The sequence below is a fragment of the Drosophila mojavensis genome, unplaced genomic scaffold (assembly GCF_018153725.1).
Source record: "Drosophila mojavensis isolate 15081-1352.22 unplaced genomic scaffold, ASM1815372v1 contig_80, whole genome shotgun sequence".
In the NCBI taxonomy this organism is placed as follows: domain Eukaryota; kingdom Metazoa; phylum Arthropoda; class Insecta; order Diptera; family Drosophilidae; genus Drosophila; species Drosophila mojavensis.
Genome location: NW_025318906.1, coordinates 7,648,734 through 7,668,326, shown reverse-complemented (window position 1 = coordinate 7,668,326; position 19,593 = coordinate 7,648,734). Strand labels below are relative to the sequence as shown.

The 19,593-nt window shown below is 33.4% G+C and overlaps 1 protein-coding gene across 7 annotated transcripts in view; it reads right to left on the bottom strand.

Annotated features, from left to right (window-relative positions):
- The window catches only part of LOC6579046 (potassium channel subfamily T member 2), a 158,416-nt gene that overhangs the window by 60,535 nt on the left and 78,288 nt on the right, over positions 1-19,593 (bottom strand). Inside the window, exon 1 of one of the 7 annotated variants that reach the window (XM_032729554.2) lies at positions 2,480-2,770. The exons of the other annotated variants lie outside the window; for them this stretch is intronic. Coding sequence (XP_032585445.1) covers positions 2,480-2,635 — 156 coding nt within the window. The 5' untranslated portion in view covers positions 2,636-2,770. Of the gene's footprint in view, positions 1-2,479; positions 2,771-19,593 lie in introns of those variants that run through there. 7 annotated transcript variants of the gene reach the window in all.

Here is a 19,593-nt window from a genome sequence, read left to right as displayed (position 1 = left end):
TATTTTTTTTTTTGTTTTATAAAATTAACTGTAGCTTGCCGAGTATCTGCGCAATTAACTTTATATATTTTATATACCTTATAAATTTAATATATGTTATTTTATTATTATATATATTATTTTTATTTTTTATTTAATAATTTTATATATAACATAGATTATAGAAAATATATAAACCTAAAGTATTTATCAAAATAATAATAGTATTCTATTTTATGAATAAAATTATCTCTAGTCTACAGGCTATCTGATTTCAAGTTTTTAATAAATTCTAAGCTTTTTCTTAATTTTTTTTCTATATTTTTATTTTTACAAATTTACAAAATATTTTTATCTTACATACAGTCAAACTATAATTAGTTCATTCCATTTTATTTTGCATTACATTTTTTTATTTTATTTTTTTTAATACATCTCAACTCTATTCTACAGAGTATCTACATTTTCCTTACTCTGTCTCTGCCTTATGCTTTTTGTTTCAGCTGAAAATTGCAATTTATATTTAACACGCACAGGCACATTTTGAGCCACGTTGTTGGCCTGTTTGCCTCAGCCGCTTGCCACATTTTATTTCCTTCTGTTCTTTATTTCTATTGTATTTTGCGGCTTTTGATCTGTTTGAATTTCAATATGGCTGAGTTTGACATTTCACGGCGTGTTGAATTGCCAAGGATTTGTGCACGCATTTGAATTGAAGCCAGTTAAATCCCATTGGAATTGTATTGTTTATAGCTCCACTTAAATCTATAATTACTTTTGATTCAACTCGTTGCGTTGATTGTTAATAATAATTGAATACCACTTGAGGGTGGAGCTTAAAGCAATTAGTAATCTATATTGCAATTGACATTTATTAATCATAATTAAGTTGGCTTTTGTAAAATGATTTTAATATCAATTTTTTTTTTTTACTTATTTATTTTTTGCTAAATTGAAAACCTGAACAGATATGAGAGCTACAATTTTTTTTATTATTAAAAATGATTTTCATTTATTAGTAAATTGAATTGACAAGGCAGTTAAACAACGATATATATAGATATATCAGTAATATTTCTCTAAACTAAATTTAAAGTTTCAGTAATTAATAATATGATACTCCTAACCTAGAAGATTCGTATATATTTAAATTTAATTAAACTAATTTGAATACTAATAAAATATTATATAAATAAGACTATTTAAACACATTCAGCATTCATAAAACTAAAGGCCATAAATATTGCAAAAACCAGACATAACTTGGTAACTCTTTAAAATTTTAACTGCGACAACTTAACTGAAGTTTGTAAACTGTAAAACTTTGGGCGTTAGTCAACTTGCCAGCTAATTAAGGCCCACAAACATACATACTATTGCAAAAGCAATTGAAGCAAATGCTTCGCTGGCCTAGCATAAAGCAATCAAAACGTAATAAATAAATTCAAAATAGAGAAAAAGAAGAAGAGGAAGAGAAAGCATTCAAGTTGCTTCAAGAATGGGAATAAACACAAATATGGGTTGAAGGATTATATACTTATAAATAAATACATATATGTACACATATAGTTATAAGAGGTAAGCCAATACAATAGGGCAACTGTTGACTGAGCTGAGATGAGTTTCAAAAAGATGACGAAGACGTCGAGAATGCTGCGGAGCATGAGTTGAAGCATGTGTGGATGGATGTATGGATGAGGATGTGAAATGAGAGCCAGGTCACAGCAACAAGAACGGCAACAATGAAAGCGTGTGTGTATGTGTGAGTGTCTGAGTGTGTGAGTGTGCGTGGATGTGTATCAAAAGGATTGGCATTTTAATTTGATTTCGCATTGATAGAGCAAATGGTGACAGTTTACACTGGGCAAGCGGATTGCGGAATGTGTGAGAAAATAAAAAACAACAAAAATCAAAGTATGAAATCAGTCGGGCCTAGCCGACTATAAAATACTCGTTCACGATTTAAAATTGGCTAGCTAATTGAATCAAATTTAAATAACTTTTTTTTTTAATAACTTTGATTATGCAATTTCTAGAACTAGATATTAAGTCGATCAATTTAACGCTAGTTCTGGAACTAGCGTCTATGGAATCAGTCAATAGCTAGAGTCTATTTCTATGGGATCAATTTAAGGAATCAATTTATAGATTTTATCTATAGAATCAATATATCAATCAATCTATTTAGTCAATATTCAGAATCAATTTAGAGAAATAATCCATGGATTATTCTATGAAGTCTATCAATGGATTCAATATTCAAAATTAATTAGACTCACTCTGATTCAATTAGTTTCTTTTTATTTGACTCAATCTATGGAGAGAGACAACTAGATCATTCAGCTTTTTTCTTTTCATATTATCAGACAATCTACAAAACTACCCCCCTAAAACTTCCTATATTAACACTAAACTATATATCTTCAGACATGCATCATCCCTAGCCCATCTACTCTGTACATGAGGTGAACGAGCATTAGAATGTATACGAAAAACTTACTTGTGAAAACCAACTCACTATTGTGTAGTTGCGTGTAATTGTTAAAGGACTGCTATCATTATCATTATCATTATTATTGTTATTGTTATTGTTATTGGTATTGTTGTTGTTGTTATTAATATTATTGCTGCTCATGTTGCAAGTCAAGTGAAACATATATGAGACAGAGATAGATAGACAGACAGAGAAAGAAACAGAGAGAGACACAGAGCGAAAGAGATAGATAGAGGGCGCAATATACACTAGAGAGCACAACACAGATGCAGTTGGACACAGATATACACACTTATATGGTAACAGCAGCTCCCAAATATTTATTGCTAAGTCTTAAATATTTTCGTGTGTGTTTTACCTGACGAAGTTTTTAATTGAATTAAATGCTTTAAAAATTGTTTTTAGTTTAAGTTGATTTGTAATAAATTTTTGTTTTTTTTTTTTTTTTTTTTTTTTTTTTTTTTTTTTTTTTTGTTGGAAATATGTTAAAGCACAGTCTAGAGTTACACTTTCAGTTGTTTGTTTTAAATTATATGTATATATATTTCGATATTTACACTATACTTTTGGTCAATTGACGAGCCAAGAGCGAAGCTTAGTTTATGGCTTAAATACTAGTTAAAGCTTTTACCAAATTGTGTACCAGTTTTTCTTGGTCATATGTACACTTAAAATTTATGGCTAATAAATCATATGTATATATATATAATTCTATATAATTCAACTACAACAAAAAATTTTATGGCTAATTTGTCTATTTTTTTGTATTTATTTATTTAGTTATGCACAAGTCTCACATAGATGTTGCAAATAGCTTAATAGATTTTTATAAAATATTATTTCGATTTAGTTTTATGTTTATATAAGTATATATCTATTTATGTTTTTCTATAGAAGTTGGCTTTTTTGTTTTTGGTCCACAGTTGAGTTAAGCACACAGATTTCTACATGTATTTACATTAATTTCATATTGATTTTTATTATTTTTTTACACAGCACATTTAAGTTATTTATATTTGGTCAGTTTTTATATATTTTTAATAAATAATTTTTTTTTAAATTTATTATTTTTTCATTATATTTGTTATATATTTTACACACAGCACTTTTATATATATTTTATTTTTGGTCAGTTTATTTATATTGGTTTCTGTTTTCTTCTTCTTCTTAAAGCTGATTTTTAATTGGACTCTTGTTGTTGCTGATAAAAATTCATTATTTGCTTTGTTGGTCCTGAAAATAAATCAAAAACTGTCTCATTCCTGTGGCCGCAGACTCGCTCCCATCCGACTCAATTGTGCCGCTGTCGATGACTGCAAATACTCCACATTTCGCTCCTTTTCATTTCTTTTTAACCCAAATGAAATTATTGCCAACCATAAAGGATACGGAATGAAAAAAATATGAAAGAATTGCCATAAAAATAAAACATCGCCACTCATAATGACACAATGCCGGAGCGTGCCCCCAAAAGTGCAGGCAAAAACCATTTCTCTTATAAGAATACAAGATGCTCGTCGCATCAATTTGACGCCCGCTGCGTCCTTTGAATGCAATAAATGTTGCTCAGCGCTGAAGTGCGTGCTGCCGGGCAATCAGGCAGCCATTTGAGCCCGCTGCCATGCAAAATGGCAGCCAGTTGAACTAATTCAATTGTTTGGCGTTTGCAGTTGGTCGTCAAAATAATTGAATTAGACAACTTGGCAAAAGACAGCAATAACCAACAGAAATTGCTTGTTTAATAAGATATTAAGAGTATTTAAAATCAAGATTTATGTTATTTATTTATTTTTTATCCATTACTCGTTTTAGTTTAGTTTAATTGCTCACTTTATATAGGTATTAATTTACACTAGATACGATTTTCTGGCTGCATTCTGGCAATCAAGCTGTCAGTTAAATGCCTAAAAATAACCTCGAGTGTCTTGATATCGTGAATAAAAAATGAATAAACAAAGCCAAATTGGTGACAAACCCAAAAGGAAAACAAAGAGACAATGGAAACAGATTAATTAATAATCAATTTTATGCAGTCGAATGATCTAAATATACCTATTCAGGGAACGAAACAACAGCCGAGGGCTCACACAAAAAATAGAAAGAAATCAATAAGCGAAACACACGGGATATATTGCTCATACGCGCCGTGTGACCGACCGCACAGGCAGCCACGTGGCTGTCAGTTATGTTGGACGGGAAATAATAGGGGAAAATGGGAAAAGCCGAACAAAAGCGGAAACTGAGCGCTGCAGCTGGCCAAAACTTTTCGCTCTCTGAATGACAGCAGTCAAAGCGGCAAAACTTATTACATATATATATATATACACACACACACACACATACACATAGTTGACATGACAAGCCAGCAGCAGCCACAGCAGCAGCCGGGTGACGGCGGGCCAGAAAAAGAGTTGAAAACTTGGCTTTAGCTACCTCTGACGCAGTTGCTGCGGCTGCTGCACGTTGCATGTGACAAAATGCGACAAGCGTTTGCTTCGTATCCATTTACGAAATTGAATTTATGAACTCGACATGCAGCGCACAAACACACACACACACAACTTCAACAGCTGTTTTTACACATACGACACATGTGTATATATGAAAGGAAAAGCATATATTGTATATAAAAAGTATATATCTATATATTTATATTAACTTCCTGTCGCACGCCAGCTGCATTTGAACTTTCAACTCGTAAAAAATAGAAGCGAAAAAATAAAATACAATAAAAGGGGAAGTAAACTAATTTGATAACAAAAAGCTGCTGCAATTAAAATATACCCTGTAGTTTGTTGTTGCAATTATTATGAATTTCTTTTTCTTCCATGGATAAATTTATATACAAAATTTTCCATTATATTCTTATAGTTTGTCATTTTTTCTCCACATATCTTTATTTATTTATTATTATTATTTTATTATTATTATTTATTTATTATTATTTTTTTAAATAAAATTTTGAATATTTTTAACAAGCTTTTAGTCACTTTTTATTTGCAGTATTTTCTACATATTAAACTTTTCGGAAGGGAAAAATAAATTAGATTGACCATAAAAAGTACAAAAAAAAGAAAGAAAGAAATATTCAAAAATAAATAACTATAAAAAGAAATAATAATAAAATCAAAAACAAATAAAAAATAATAATATTAAAAAAAATAAATAAATAATAATATGAACATAAAAAATATATATAAATTAAATAAAATAAACTTAAAAAATCGTTTGTTACTTATATATGATTAATTAATCTTTTTAATGAATTTGTTCATAATTCAAATTCTCTCGTAGTTCATCAGCTAGCTCTAAATCTCATTTAAAACAATCGGAAAGCATTCATCCATCTAAGACACAGATGAATAACTATTTAGTGCAAAATTGTTAGAGCACATATATTTCTAAAATATTTATTTATTTTATTTTATGCTAGACAAATTTCTTGCGCTTAGTTTGGCCAATCAATCTGAAAATCGAAAAATTTCCAAGCCCAGCTAAAGAATTTTAGTTAGTTTGGTTTAGTTTAGAAGAGAACTTGTGCTTGAGTCAAGCTTGTGCGGCATTGCATGCCTTGCACATTCTCTAATAAAGCCAGCAGCTGCTCCACAGTAGCGGCAATAACCAATGTATGTCAAGCTGTGTGCGTGTGTGTGTGTGCGTCAACGAGCACAGTTAGCAAACGAACAACAGCATGACTGACTGCCATACTGCCAGACTGCCAAATTGACTGACGGACTGACTGACCGAATGTCTAACATTTTGGCATTTGCTTTTGGCTTCAAGCACAAAAAGTTGAAAGCCATTTTTGAAGAAGCGACACGAAAAACAACACGCACACACACACACACACAGAGTATAGGAGCTGCGGATGCGGTCAGAAAGCCACAGGGGACAAGCCAGCAACCGCAGAGGAAAAGGAAGAGAGAGAAAGTGAGAGGAAGGCCAAAGATAGCTAGAGAAATCAGTTCAATTTATTTTTCGATTTTCGACAGACAATGATTTGTTGTGGTGCTCAGTGCTTATCATAGCTATGAAAATACTTGCAATATTTTCACAAAACAATTTCCCACACACACACACACACAGGCATTTTTAACAATTGCTTGACTTTTTGCTGTGCACGCAGTAAAAGAAAAAAAGAAAAAAATACTCATACGCCTCGTGCTTAATAAAGTGTTAATCAAGCGCCAGATATTTGTCAATTTGAAGTGTTTCAGGAATTTCAAGTGTGGCTACAAAAAATATATTGGTCAATGAAGCATGGCTAATTGATTTAGAGCCAAGCGAAAAATAAACCTTGATCAAAGGCAGCAGCAACTGGCATATGTGAGTGGAGCAACGGAATGAAAATACAAATTAAAAAACAAGTAAGCAATCGGGCGTTTCTGACTAGAGAATACTCACTCATGGTCATGCCCCCAATTGGTAAATATATATTATATTTATGCACTAGAGAATGCCAACAGAACATTTATTTAGTTTCTATCTCCAAAACTGCAGAGAAGATTTGACACACCCCCAAGAGGCATTTTATAAACCCAATATACCCATTTTAATTTCATGAATGAGTATTGTAGACGCGCTTATCGACACTTCGAAGATGTTGAAAAGTTAAGCGCAGCTTCCGTCGAGTATAAACACAAATAAATAAAGATGGGCATTAAATTGTATTGGCTGTCCAACCAAGGACTCTGAAATGTCAGCTGAGTGCAAAAGGAGCAAGAAATAATTTGAAAACAGAGCGAGTGAGAGAGAGAGAGAGAGAGAAAGAGAAGGCGAAAGGGAGCGAAAGATGGAAACGAAAAAAAAAAAAAAAAAAACATTAAGTCGAATGAAAAATATAAGTTGTACTGTGATAAACTGAAAAGCGAGAGAAACAAAATAGGAAATAAAATGAAATAAATTACATGCGAGACGCATTCAAGTTTTCCAAAGGACATTGCTTTTAAATTAGCAAAGTGCAGAGATAAGCTATGTGAGAGAGAGAGAGAGTGCGAGAGAGAGGGAGGGAGAGAGTGAGAATACAGCACAGAATAATAAGCTTTTCACATTAAAACATTTTAAGCTGATTTAAATTGTTGGGGAAAAAATTATAAGCATTTATGAGGAAACATTCTTTATACAAATTATTGAAATGGTATAACAAAACCACAAAACCCGATTTTAATTAATTTTAAATGGTTTTTAAATCTAAATATGTTTACAGCTAAGCAAAATACTAACATATATATTTTCAATTTAACATACTCAAATTTATTCGAAATATATTTTAGAAAAATATGTAAACCATATAAAAATTTGGTTTAAATTCTTTTTGACATTCAGATTTTTAAGGTATTAATACACACAGACAATTTACGCAACCATAAATTTTTTAAAAATTATTTTTAATTAATTTTAAAATTTCTATCAAACCCGAATTTATGTAACTTAATATTTAATTAATTTTAAAATGCATTCCTAAGGTATTCTTTAAACGCCTTTAATTTTACGTCCTTGGCATTCTCAAAACCAAAATCTCCAGCCACTTCACAGTTTCCAATCGAATATAAAAACATCATTAAGACAATTCGATCAAAATCGTTCAACAAAATCATGTTTAATTAAATTGAATTCAATTTCCCGCCAGCCGAACAACAGTTAATAGAATTTTCTCAAAATTTGTCTCTGGCTGAAATCGAATTTATGTTCCTTGTTAACCATATTACGCATGCGTCACGTGGTACCACTCGAAAAGTCAATCTATATGTTATTAGCTAGTTGAAAGGCTGCTTGGACAAAGTTTTACGCAACAATATTGAACGAATCGATATGAGCGGAAGGCCGCTGCTGAATATTAATTAAAGTTTCCAAATGAATTTATATGGTAAAATGTGTTAAGCACAAAGTTGCAACAGCTGCAAAAGTTTTTTGTGCAATATCAAGTTATTTAAACATTTATCAGCTCCATTCCACTCTGCTCCACTCAACTCCATTCAGTCCTCAGTCTCGACAGCTGTGACAGCGAGCCACTTTACACCCACCAGCCAGCAGCCGAAATGGCCAAGTTTTGCGCAAATGGTCAACACAGGGCACAAGGCAATTATGTGGATGAGGCAACATTTTGTGGCGGGGCAGCAACAATTGTGGAATGGCATGAAATGTGGGCTGTGTGTGTGGGCCCTGCCATTCAAGTAAAGCAACGGCTCAAACCAATTTGACGCCTTTCACTAAATGCGTTCAATTAAGTGCCAAAAATATATACATACACACACACACACACAGAGTCGCAATGTCAGGTCAGTCAGCAGCAGCAGCAGCTGAAGCTACCAAAAAAGGTTTTACTGACACATTTTCGGAGCCAAGAAGTTGCGCGCGCTTTAGAGACCCTTTTTACAAAAGTCTGTTTGCGATTGCTGTTGAATAAAATTTCTATACCCTAGACGGATTATAAATTGTTAGGGTAGATGCTGGATATTTAGGTTTGCCAGGCAGACAGAGTATAGAAAATACAATAGCACAAAAGCAGAGAGAGTGAATCTATAAATCTGATTAGAAATTATTATTTAAGAGAGAGTAGAGGCAGTGAAGCAAAGAATGATTATGGGGAATATAGAAGCAGATATTAGATCTGCATATGAACCTATAAACAGCAAAGGGTATTATAACCATCGATGCTGTAAAAGCGGAGAGCAGAATTCATTGCTGCATATTAAGCTAGCAGAAGAGAAATTATGATTTTAGAGATTATAGAGGTATATTTCTAAAAATATATAATAATAATAATATAATAGATCTATACAAAAACCTAACATTTATAAAATTTATATATTTAAATATTTATAAGAATTTTATACCATTTTCTACATATATTAAAAAAAAGGTTAAAAAGCGGTAAAATGATTTCAATATATATTTAAATGCTTAAATTATATTTAAAATATTCAAAGAATATTGCAACTTTTTATGGTATAGTAATCAAATATATTTATGTCATATGTTATGGTATACATAAAAGTTAATAAAAAGTTTAATAAATACAGTCGAGTCTCGATAATTTGTACCCCGTTAAATAGAAAAATAAATTCATTCTCAATAATTCTCGATAATTAAAACTTCTTCGATTTACACGAAAAAAAAAAAAAAAACCTGATCCCCTTGCCATTTCGAATTATCAGAATTATCTACTGTAAAATATATTAGTTGACTATCAAAAATGTAGAAAGAAATATCTATTGTTTATTAATAACATATTTTTTTTACAAAAATTTGTAATATTACATATGTCATAAAAAACAATAAATATATTAAATTTTTTTTAAATTTTTTTTCCATATAATTAAAAAAAAATTTATGTAATTTATAAACAATATTTTTTAAAAATATTTATTTGTATAAATATAAAGAACTAACTGATAAGAAAATAGTAATTGAAATAATAATTATTATAAATCCCAAAATCAACTACAACAACAACTGCAACTGCCACGGCATTTAATTAGCAGCTGTTACACAGCTTCCAAAGACTGTCAGCTAACTAGTAGATAACTCAAAGGCATATCATTATATAAGATATCTGAGCGCTTTCTACGCTGCACTCTAATGCATTCTTTTCAGTTTCGGTGCAGCAGCAGCAGCAGCTGAACTTAACGCCAGTTGCAGTCGCATTGTTGCGTTGAAAGCGACGCTTTAATTACATGAGCCGCGCGTCAGCGTTTCACAAAGCAACAATGGTACAACCTGACCCAATGGCACCTCTGGCACCTAACAGTTCCTAGCTCCGCTCCCCATCGCCACCTCTTTGCCCAGGGACCGGTCGGTCGGTGAGGCTTTTGTTGGCATGGCCAGCAATTAAAGTAAGTGGCGCCATTTTCATTCTGCAACGCGTTGCTGCCACACGTTGCACAGCCACCCTGACCATGCCACAAGCTACGGCGCTGGCTACGACTCTGGCTCTGGCTCTGGCTATGGTCGTGGCTACAGCTCCTACTCCATGCCAAGTTTATAAGTTCTCTCCACTGACTGATGGACTACTCACTCGCCTGCTCATTCCGCTCAGATCCACTTCGCTCTGACAAAGTGTTGCGCCTTGGCCTGTGGCCTGAGCTATTGTTTTCATTCTTATTTGCTTTCCTTTTTGCATATTTCTCATAATTTTGTGCGCTTGAACTTCGAGTGTAGCGCTTGAAAATGTCAAGGGGACAGCGCAACAGCATCTTCATAGATGATTAATGAGTTTATCTTTGGGTCTTTCACTGTTGTACAATTTCCACTTTGAATTAAATTAAACGAATCGCAGCAAATGCGTGCAGCGCACTGAAATACTTGAGTCTAACTACAGCAAGTATAAAAATTCTCAAAAGCACATCAAGCGAATGTGCTCACATTTTTTATCTTTTTTATAAGACTCTAAGCTTTGCTCAAGGACTTTTCGGTGTGCATTGTCAGACTTTTATTAGCCACTATCAAAGACTAATGTGGTAGTAGTCGTAGTAGTAGTAAAAAGACTGCATAAAATTCATATATCATATAACAAACGAAATTCTAACCCATTTACTTATTTATTTTGGTAATAAACAAACACGAAAATTGCATAAATTCGGAATACACCGATTTATTTAGTGAACATCGCATATATATTTAGTGCTCTTCAGAGCGCTATAAAGATAGAGCGTGAAGGTAAGGCAAAGCATTTGCATTCCAAACTGCGAACTATGCGCTGAATTTATATTATATTAATTTTCAGAATTGAAATATTTTTGCATGCACTTTGTGAATTCGAAATGTTTTTACTGCACTGCAAAATGCACAAAAAGCGCAGAGCATTAAGAGGATCTTAATTGTAAACAGTTTTTTCAGCTAATTATAATTGAAATTCGTGTGAAAGCCATGTGAAAAAAAACTATGCATTAATGCGCAAATATAATACTTTAAAGTTGTTTTGCCAAGGGCCAAAGCAGATATATAATTTAGTTAAAATGTTAGTCCTACAAAATATATATTTCAATTCCAATTAATAAGCAGAGTTCAGTTAGATAGTTGCATATTCCAATTAAAAAGGCGCAAAATGTGTTGAGAGACTTTAAAGCTAAGCTGAAAACGATTTGAGTGAGAGAGAGAGAGCGAGAGAGAGAGAGAGAGCTATGAAGAGTAAGAAAGAAACAGAGTGAGAGAAAGAGAGAGAGACAGTGAGAGAGAGACAGAGAGAGAGTCAGCGAGAGAGAAAGAGAGACAGAGAGAGAGGGATCATTCCATTTGAGCGCTCGCAGCTCAATGAAGCGAACCACCCGAACAAATACGAAGTACTTAGTAATACGAAGTGTAATACGAGTGAGTCGACGCCTTTAGTATCATTTTCATTACGTTTTAAGGCTTCATTTATTCTGGCTCATTTTACGGAACAACTTAAGCTCACTCGTGCTTCTCACTCACTCACTCGACCTCATATCGAATAGACTCTATGCAATGCATGTTGTGTGAGAAGTCATGCACTCCTCTAATAAATATGTAAATTAAGCTAATATTTGCTTGTCTTAGTAAATCAAGTGATGTATAACATACTACTATAAATATTCCTTAATTTACATATATTTCTCAATTCCTTCTGACTCAACCACAGCAACAACTTCTCATAGATATTGCCTAGAACTCTTAACTTGTATTAGAAAGCAAATTAACTCATTCCAAAACAAAAATGTCATATATTTTCCCGAAACCTTGCAAACAATACCAATTAGAGCTAACTGTCCTTCCTTTCACTTTCAATTTCATCCAAAATTCAAACGAGTACCTTCCATTTTTAGCCAGTGGCAAAAAAAAAAAAAAAAACACAACATAACTGATATGCCAATTAGTAAACTGGTAACTAAATACTATGCAAAATGGAATATCTCGAAAAAAATATTCTACGTTCTGCGAAAATTGCAGAATTCGGAACTCAAGGCAAAGCGGATTTGACATTTATATATGCTTGAACTTTACAGGCCATCAATAAGCAAAGACACACACACAAACACACACACACACACACAGAGGCGAACACTGAACGAGAGTATTATGAATTTAAATACTTAAGAGACGAGCTCAAACTTGTGCTTGGGGAAGGTCAAAATGACGTATCAAATATCATAGCCAAGCACACACACACAGATGTGTCTCTCTGCCTTTGTGTGTGTGAGTGTGTGTACTCGATAGCTGAAGAAGAAAACGTAGCATACTTTCCAGCGCAAAACAAATCGAATCAAAGCTTGTTCACTTGGCATTTTTTGCCCCGGTTTTTGTATTTTTCTACGTAGACCGGAAATTGAAACACCATTGGAATATCAACGAACAAGTTCAAGAAGAAGCAGCGACAGTCATAGCTATTGTGTAAAGGGACAAAGAAAGAGAGAGAGAGAGAGAGGGAGTGGGGAGAAAACGCTGGTCCGATTAGCAAACAAGAAGCAGAAGCAACCAAATGCCTGACTTGGATTTCGCAATGCGCGCATAAAAATGCAGTGTGTGCATTCAGAGGGGGAAGTGAAGGGCTGTGGGGCGAGGCAGCCATTGCGACAATCTTACACAAAAAATAAAAGGAAAAAAAATAGTACCGATATAACGGTAAAATGGTAAAAAGCGAACTGGAAATCGCAAAATCGTTACGCGCGTTGCCAAATACGTGCGCCACATTCCTTTCTTTTTTTGGGTGGGGGTGGGGGAGGGAGGGATGGTTGCAGGAGTTTAACCGAGCTATCTGCTGCTGTCACGCATTGGCAATGTGCACAGAGCCATGACATAATAAAGTTATGCAGCACTTTTCATTGATTCATTGGAATGGCGAAAGCTTAAAGCAAAGAAAATATGCGAGGCAAACTCAATAAAAGTTGAGGCAAATGCACGGCGTGGCAATTAGGTGCCGGCGGGAGTGTTTGTATGCAAGTACTTACATAAATTAAACACAAACGCACACACACACACACACCGAGCAGCTGCAGCAGCACTAGAGGCTCACCTCTGCACACACTTAAGCGGCAAAAGTTGAAGCTGCAATGTTGCTGCACTTGAGCGCGTGTCCCAGCACTCTCATGACTCAGCAAGGCTAATGCCACAAGGGTGCCAAAGGTGTGTGAGTGACTTTATATGTCTGTGTGTGTGTGTGTGTGTGTGCGTTTTTGCACAATTTTTCGACAAAAAGTCAAGTGCATGATGATGTCGCCTGCAGGCCAGGATTTTATGGCTGATTTGGTCATAAACGCATTTGCCACACATCAGCAGACAAATTGTGCATTACGCATACGCAACGTTAAACAGCCCTGCCGCGAGAGTGACTGCGAGAGTGATAGCAGCTACAGTTTATTAAATATTTACCAAATTTATGACCAAGCGAAAATTAAAGCTAGCATTTTATATGCCACACACTCAGCTGCAATTTGTATTTCAAGTCCCTGCGGGTTCACAACCTGCCAGCTGAGTAAACAAACCAAAAGAAAAAAAAGAAAAATTAAAATGGAAATTTTTTTCAAACCCCTTCTGAGCACTCTGCAGCCAGAGTCTGTAAATGTTTGTGGTCGAGTAAAGTTTGATAGAAAATTTGAGAGTTGAAAGTTATTTGCAATAATATACATATGTATAATATAATATGATATAATAACAATATTCATAATTTAGAAAAAAATAAAATGTAAACTTTTTTTAATATTTAATATTTTAATAATAATAAGAAAAAAATGTCTGTTATAAAATATATGTAATTGGAAGTTAGATTATCGACTTGTTTAGACACAAATGTTTTAATAAATTTCGGAGTATAAAATTTGGAAAAAAAAAATATTAATATATAAAATACAGGAAATAAAATAATAATAAAATTATATAAATCAATATCAACCATATATTATTAACAAAAAAAATGAATAAATAAATAAAAAGAAAATAGCAACATATATTATATTATTATACATTATTTAGTGAAAAAAATTGATATATATTTGTATTATTTAAAATTATATTTTCTGAAGTATAGCGTAGAGGTAGAGTGCCTTTAGCAATAATCTCTCTGCATATTCCTCATTAATTGGTTTATATTTTTTTTTTAAGCCACTTTGATTATTCAATAGCAAATTCAGCTGCTGTTTCTCCCATTCTACATCCAACTGTAAAAAATAGGTAAATTTTCAAATCTAAATTAACTCCATAACACATTACATAAGCAGCAGTTGAAAACTTTCAGTTAGTCTAGTGCTTTATCATGTTAATAATGCCAGGAACAATAATCAGTAAAAAATATATAAACGAAACTCAGTTGACCCAGACTTTATAATAAAGCACACAAATCCTTTGCCGCTTTATTCGGGCTTTAACATTAAAAGCAAAATGCTGTCAAAACCCAAGGCAAGAAAAAAACCTTTTAACTTCCTTCGAAGTTCAGAAAACAGGCCCAAAGTAAATTCACTTAATTTATGTAAATAATTATATTTCAATTACAGAATTCGCAGAAAGTAGATGGACGTAAGACGCGCTGTCCGCAATTTATGCATGTCTAGAAACTTTGCGTTAGACGCCAGGCAAATCAAAATATTATTATAAAAATATATATAAATAAATAAAATATGCACAAATGTAAAGAGTTAATGAAAATATTTGTGTGTTTGTGTGTGCATGCATAAATTCAATCAAAGTTATGTGTGTGTGCGTGTGTGTGTGAGAAAAAAGAATAAATTTATATAGGAAAATATGGCAAGCAAATTGAATCTCTGGAGTCTGAGATGTCAGCCGCATATCGTTTGTGATAAATTCAATTTATTAGCAACTCGACAGCTCTCACACAGTTGGCCTTCTGCCTCGTCTTGCCCAAAATGGACCAAGCCCTAATTGTGTTGGCAGTGAGAGTAAATGTGAAATGGAATACAATTAATATTAATTTTGCGCTCGCCTCACAACAGCTTCAGCAGTTTTTTTTTCATTATCTCTTACTTTTTTGCACGCCAATTAATTGTCACTTAAAAAGCATTCACATGTTTTTTTATATTTTCATTATTATCTCTATTAACTTTTTTTTTTTTTTTTTATCTTCATTGGCTGGCAGCTGTCACGTCGAGTTACACAAGTGGAAGAGAATTAGCCGAAAAACAAATAAAACAAAACTTTTTTTTTCGTATGTAATGTAATATATGAGTCGAACTCAATTAGATGAATTGTGTGGAAAAATCTGTGCAAATGACACCTTGGGCTAGGTGGAAATTGGGTTTGATTTAACTGCGGGGCAAATAGATAAACGTAATATAAATTTGTAACTAATTTATTTGAGTTAATTAATTTGATTTATGTGGAGTAGATGGAAGCATAATGAAGAGCAACACAATGCACCTTTAATACTAATATTTATACCTATACTATTAATTTATGCCTATTCTTATAGCTAGGCTTATGCCTAAATTTATACTAAAATTTATACCTATACTTATACAAATATTTATACCTATAATTATACCTATTATATTGTATACTTATTATACTATACTATATAATATACTTATTACTTTACTATACTTACTATTCTTATACTTTACTTATTATACTATATAATTATACCTATTCTATAGTATACTTATTATTTAACATTTATACTTATACCTTTTCCTATTTTTATTTTTATTACACTTATATTGATACCTATATTATAGTATACTTATTATAATAACATTTATACTTATACCTTTACCTATATGTATACCTTTGCTTATGCCTATGCATTCCATATATTAATATATTTATTGTTCTAATATTTATACCTATACATTCCTTATACCTTTACTCTAACATTCACTTCAAATAAGCTGTAAATAAACATCAACCAATGCTAGCTTTGCCATAAAGCCTATTCCAAATCATTGTCTAAACTCAAGCTCCACTTCATGTCTAAGCATCATACATAGTAAAAGCGTCTACATCGCAGCTTTGGCTCTTCTCAAAGTCATCTCTCTTTCAACTAATCCTTAGCTTCGACTACAATTGCTTAAACACAACAAATCCAGCATAAATTCCAAGCTAATGTCATTGAGCTTTCAACGGCTAAAGACGACACACAAAAGGCTGAACAGAGCCATTAATTCCTATATGTCTTCCATTACCTAGGCGACAGAGCAACAAGTCATTTGATACATATTGCAAGCAAATTTAAGCTCAGCTAAATTCATATAAACACATGAGCACACATATAGAAAGACAGTCTGGCTGGCAGACAGGCGACATATTTTAATGCCAATTAATCGTTTTAATTAGTGAATTACACAGCGAGACCCTTCTCTAAGCCGCTTTATTTATTAGCATGAACATACATTATATTAGAGACTCAGTCAGCAGCAGCAGCAGCAGCAGCAGCAAATGAAAATCGCGGCTTAAATACGCTCAGTAACATGTTGACACTAACAGCTGAACAGCTGAACCTAGGGCCTAGGGTGGACCAAAACGGAAAGGGCAGGCACTCAGTGTCAACAGTTTCTCGAGAATATGACACAATTAATTTTCGAAAATTTATGCTAGAATAATTACCAGCTGAATATGAGATGAGAGAGAGAGAGAGAGAGAGCACACACTTATTCGCAAAATATAATTCAATTTATGCTGGTAAAAAAATTATAAGCTTAAATTATGCATGCAAACGTTGCCACGGCTCATCTTAAAGATACCAAAAAAAGAAACAGGAAAGAAGAAGCAGAAGCAGATCTACATAATATATGCAGGACGTAGAAAGTAGCGAATGGAGAAGTGTGTAGAGAACTGCTGTTGCTTCTTTTTCTTCTTCTACTTCTGCTTTTTTTGGCTGTATCAACTTATTACATAGGCACAAATGAAGACAAAGTCTGTTTCATTTAAATAATTATTTTCAGCTCGTAATTTAACAGCTTCGCATTTGCTTTAAATTTATTTTCAAGAGTTAGCTGAGGGAAAAGCGAAGCAAATGCTGGGCAAGAGTTTAAAAGGAAATTAGAAAGAAATTAAAGCTATAAAAGGTATAAAATATAGGTATAAACTTAGGCATAACATTTAGGTATAAACTGGTTTAATACTCAACATATTTAATAAATAAGTTTATTGGATATATATTTCAATTTTTTTCGTTTTCCCTAGAATATTCCAGTATTTGAATTCAATTTGATTATTGCTCTTATCGAGAATTGGTATTGGAGCGAATGAATTAGAGACCGTTCAGTTTCTGAGAAGCTTTGTAAAAAAAAATAGTATTAAAAAAATATCCTTACTCAATAGGACAAAAAGCGCTTACTTCAAAGATACCCTGTTTTAATGTGTTCTGGCTAATTATTTCGATTGCTTAAACATGAATATATATTTAAAATATTAAAATAATTCATAAAAGTATATGAGAGTGTTTTTTGAAATTAATTTCATACAAACTTTTATATAATTCAGCATACTAACATGAGATTTATCATTTCCTTTTCTTTTCACATCATCATACCCATTGCAATTGATTGCCATTTTTCTAGGGTATATCGCATGACACGTGTTGGCTAAACACACGACAGATGTTTCATATATTTTTAGCCGTAGCAAATGTTGCCAGCGAATTGTCAATAGCCGTGAAAGCCAAAGCAAACGCAGCCAGCTTGCAATATTTGCCGCTAACAGCCATGAGTTGAGCATTTCAATTGTCAAGCATTGAGCAACAGGCACAGCCAATACACACACACTCACACACACAAACACACGCATATTCAGTGAGTGGTAAAGCTGTTTTATTAGCACAGCAGCAGGACAACCGAAATGAATTACCTAGCATTGTGTTCCAGGCAAATGTGTTTCCCTTGTATGCGTAGCGTGCCCCACCCAGCGTGCCACGCCCCATAGCCAGCCCAAAAACACTTTCAATATGCACATGTTGAGGCAAGACGCAATAGTAGTAGTAGTAGTAGTAGAAGAAGTAGTAGAAGTAGTAGTAGAAGTAGTAGAAGGCGTTGCTGCTTTATATGGCCAACAATAGCAATAAACCAGCTGCTGCCTCTGCCTCTGCCTCTGCCTCTCTTGGCTGTTGCTGCTGTTTTCTTTATCAATGTTGTCAAGCTGCGCTGTTTGCACAGCAAATGCCAGACAACAACAACAACAACAACACGGGCTCAACGAACAACAACAATGCCATTTATTCATTGTCCATTCGCAAGTTGATTGTTTGCTTACTTTTATCATCGATTTCGTGTCGCTACGGAAATAATCGACAAAAGTTTTTAATCAACAGCACAGAGAGATAGGCAGACAGACAGATCGACAGACACACACACACACACACACAGACACACTCTTACCACCACTACATTTACTCATTTGCCTCACTTTATATAAGCATTACAATCATTAAACGCCGTCAGAGCAAAAATATATATATACATATACAAATATATATATCTATATAAGAAAAGCCCGGAAAGGGCCGCACAACACGTCAGCAAATTTTCCCTTTCGGCCGCCTGTATTATGACCGCAGAAGTGGGCAGTAGGCGGGGCTCACGTTTAATGCAAATGGCCAAAATTAATTATTAAATTACACGAAAAAGGCATTTGAGGTTTTTCTCTTCGATTTGTGGCCAATGTGTGTGTGTGTGTGTATATGGTCGCATCTGTTGTTATAAACGTGTAAATGCGCCTCTTTGGCCAGTTAATTAAAAATCTTTTCACCTGCAATCGAGCGACAAACGTAAATTACAAATATTAAGCATACGCCACGTGAGCCTCAGTTCTGTTTAATTTGCTTAAGCAAAGAACACATTACGCCAGAGCTCAGCAAGCACGTGTACTAGTTCGTGGTTGATAGTCCAGTGTGCATTACCCAGAATCAAAGAAGCCTAAAAAGCTCAGATTTAATTGGCAATTTGAGGAAATGATTTTATAAGTCAAAGTTGCGGCCGGTTGTCATGGAAGATATAACTAATATGTATAAGGCAATTGTATATAGGAAATAAAAAGAAGGAAAATTTAAATATATAAATATATATATACGAGGGATATTCATAAAGTTTTATATATTGGATTTTAGGCATTCACATTATTGTTTGCTATTTGGAAAATTCAGCTCTTTTGTCGTGGTATTCTCTTTTTGCCTAATCCAAAAAACTACAGTAAAGACTCAGCATCCAATTTATGGCTCAAAA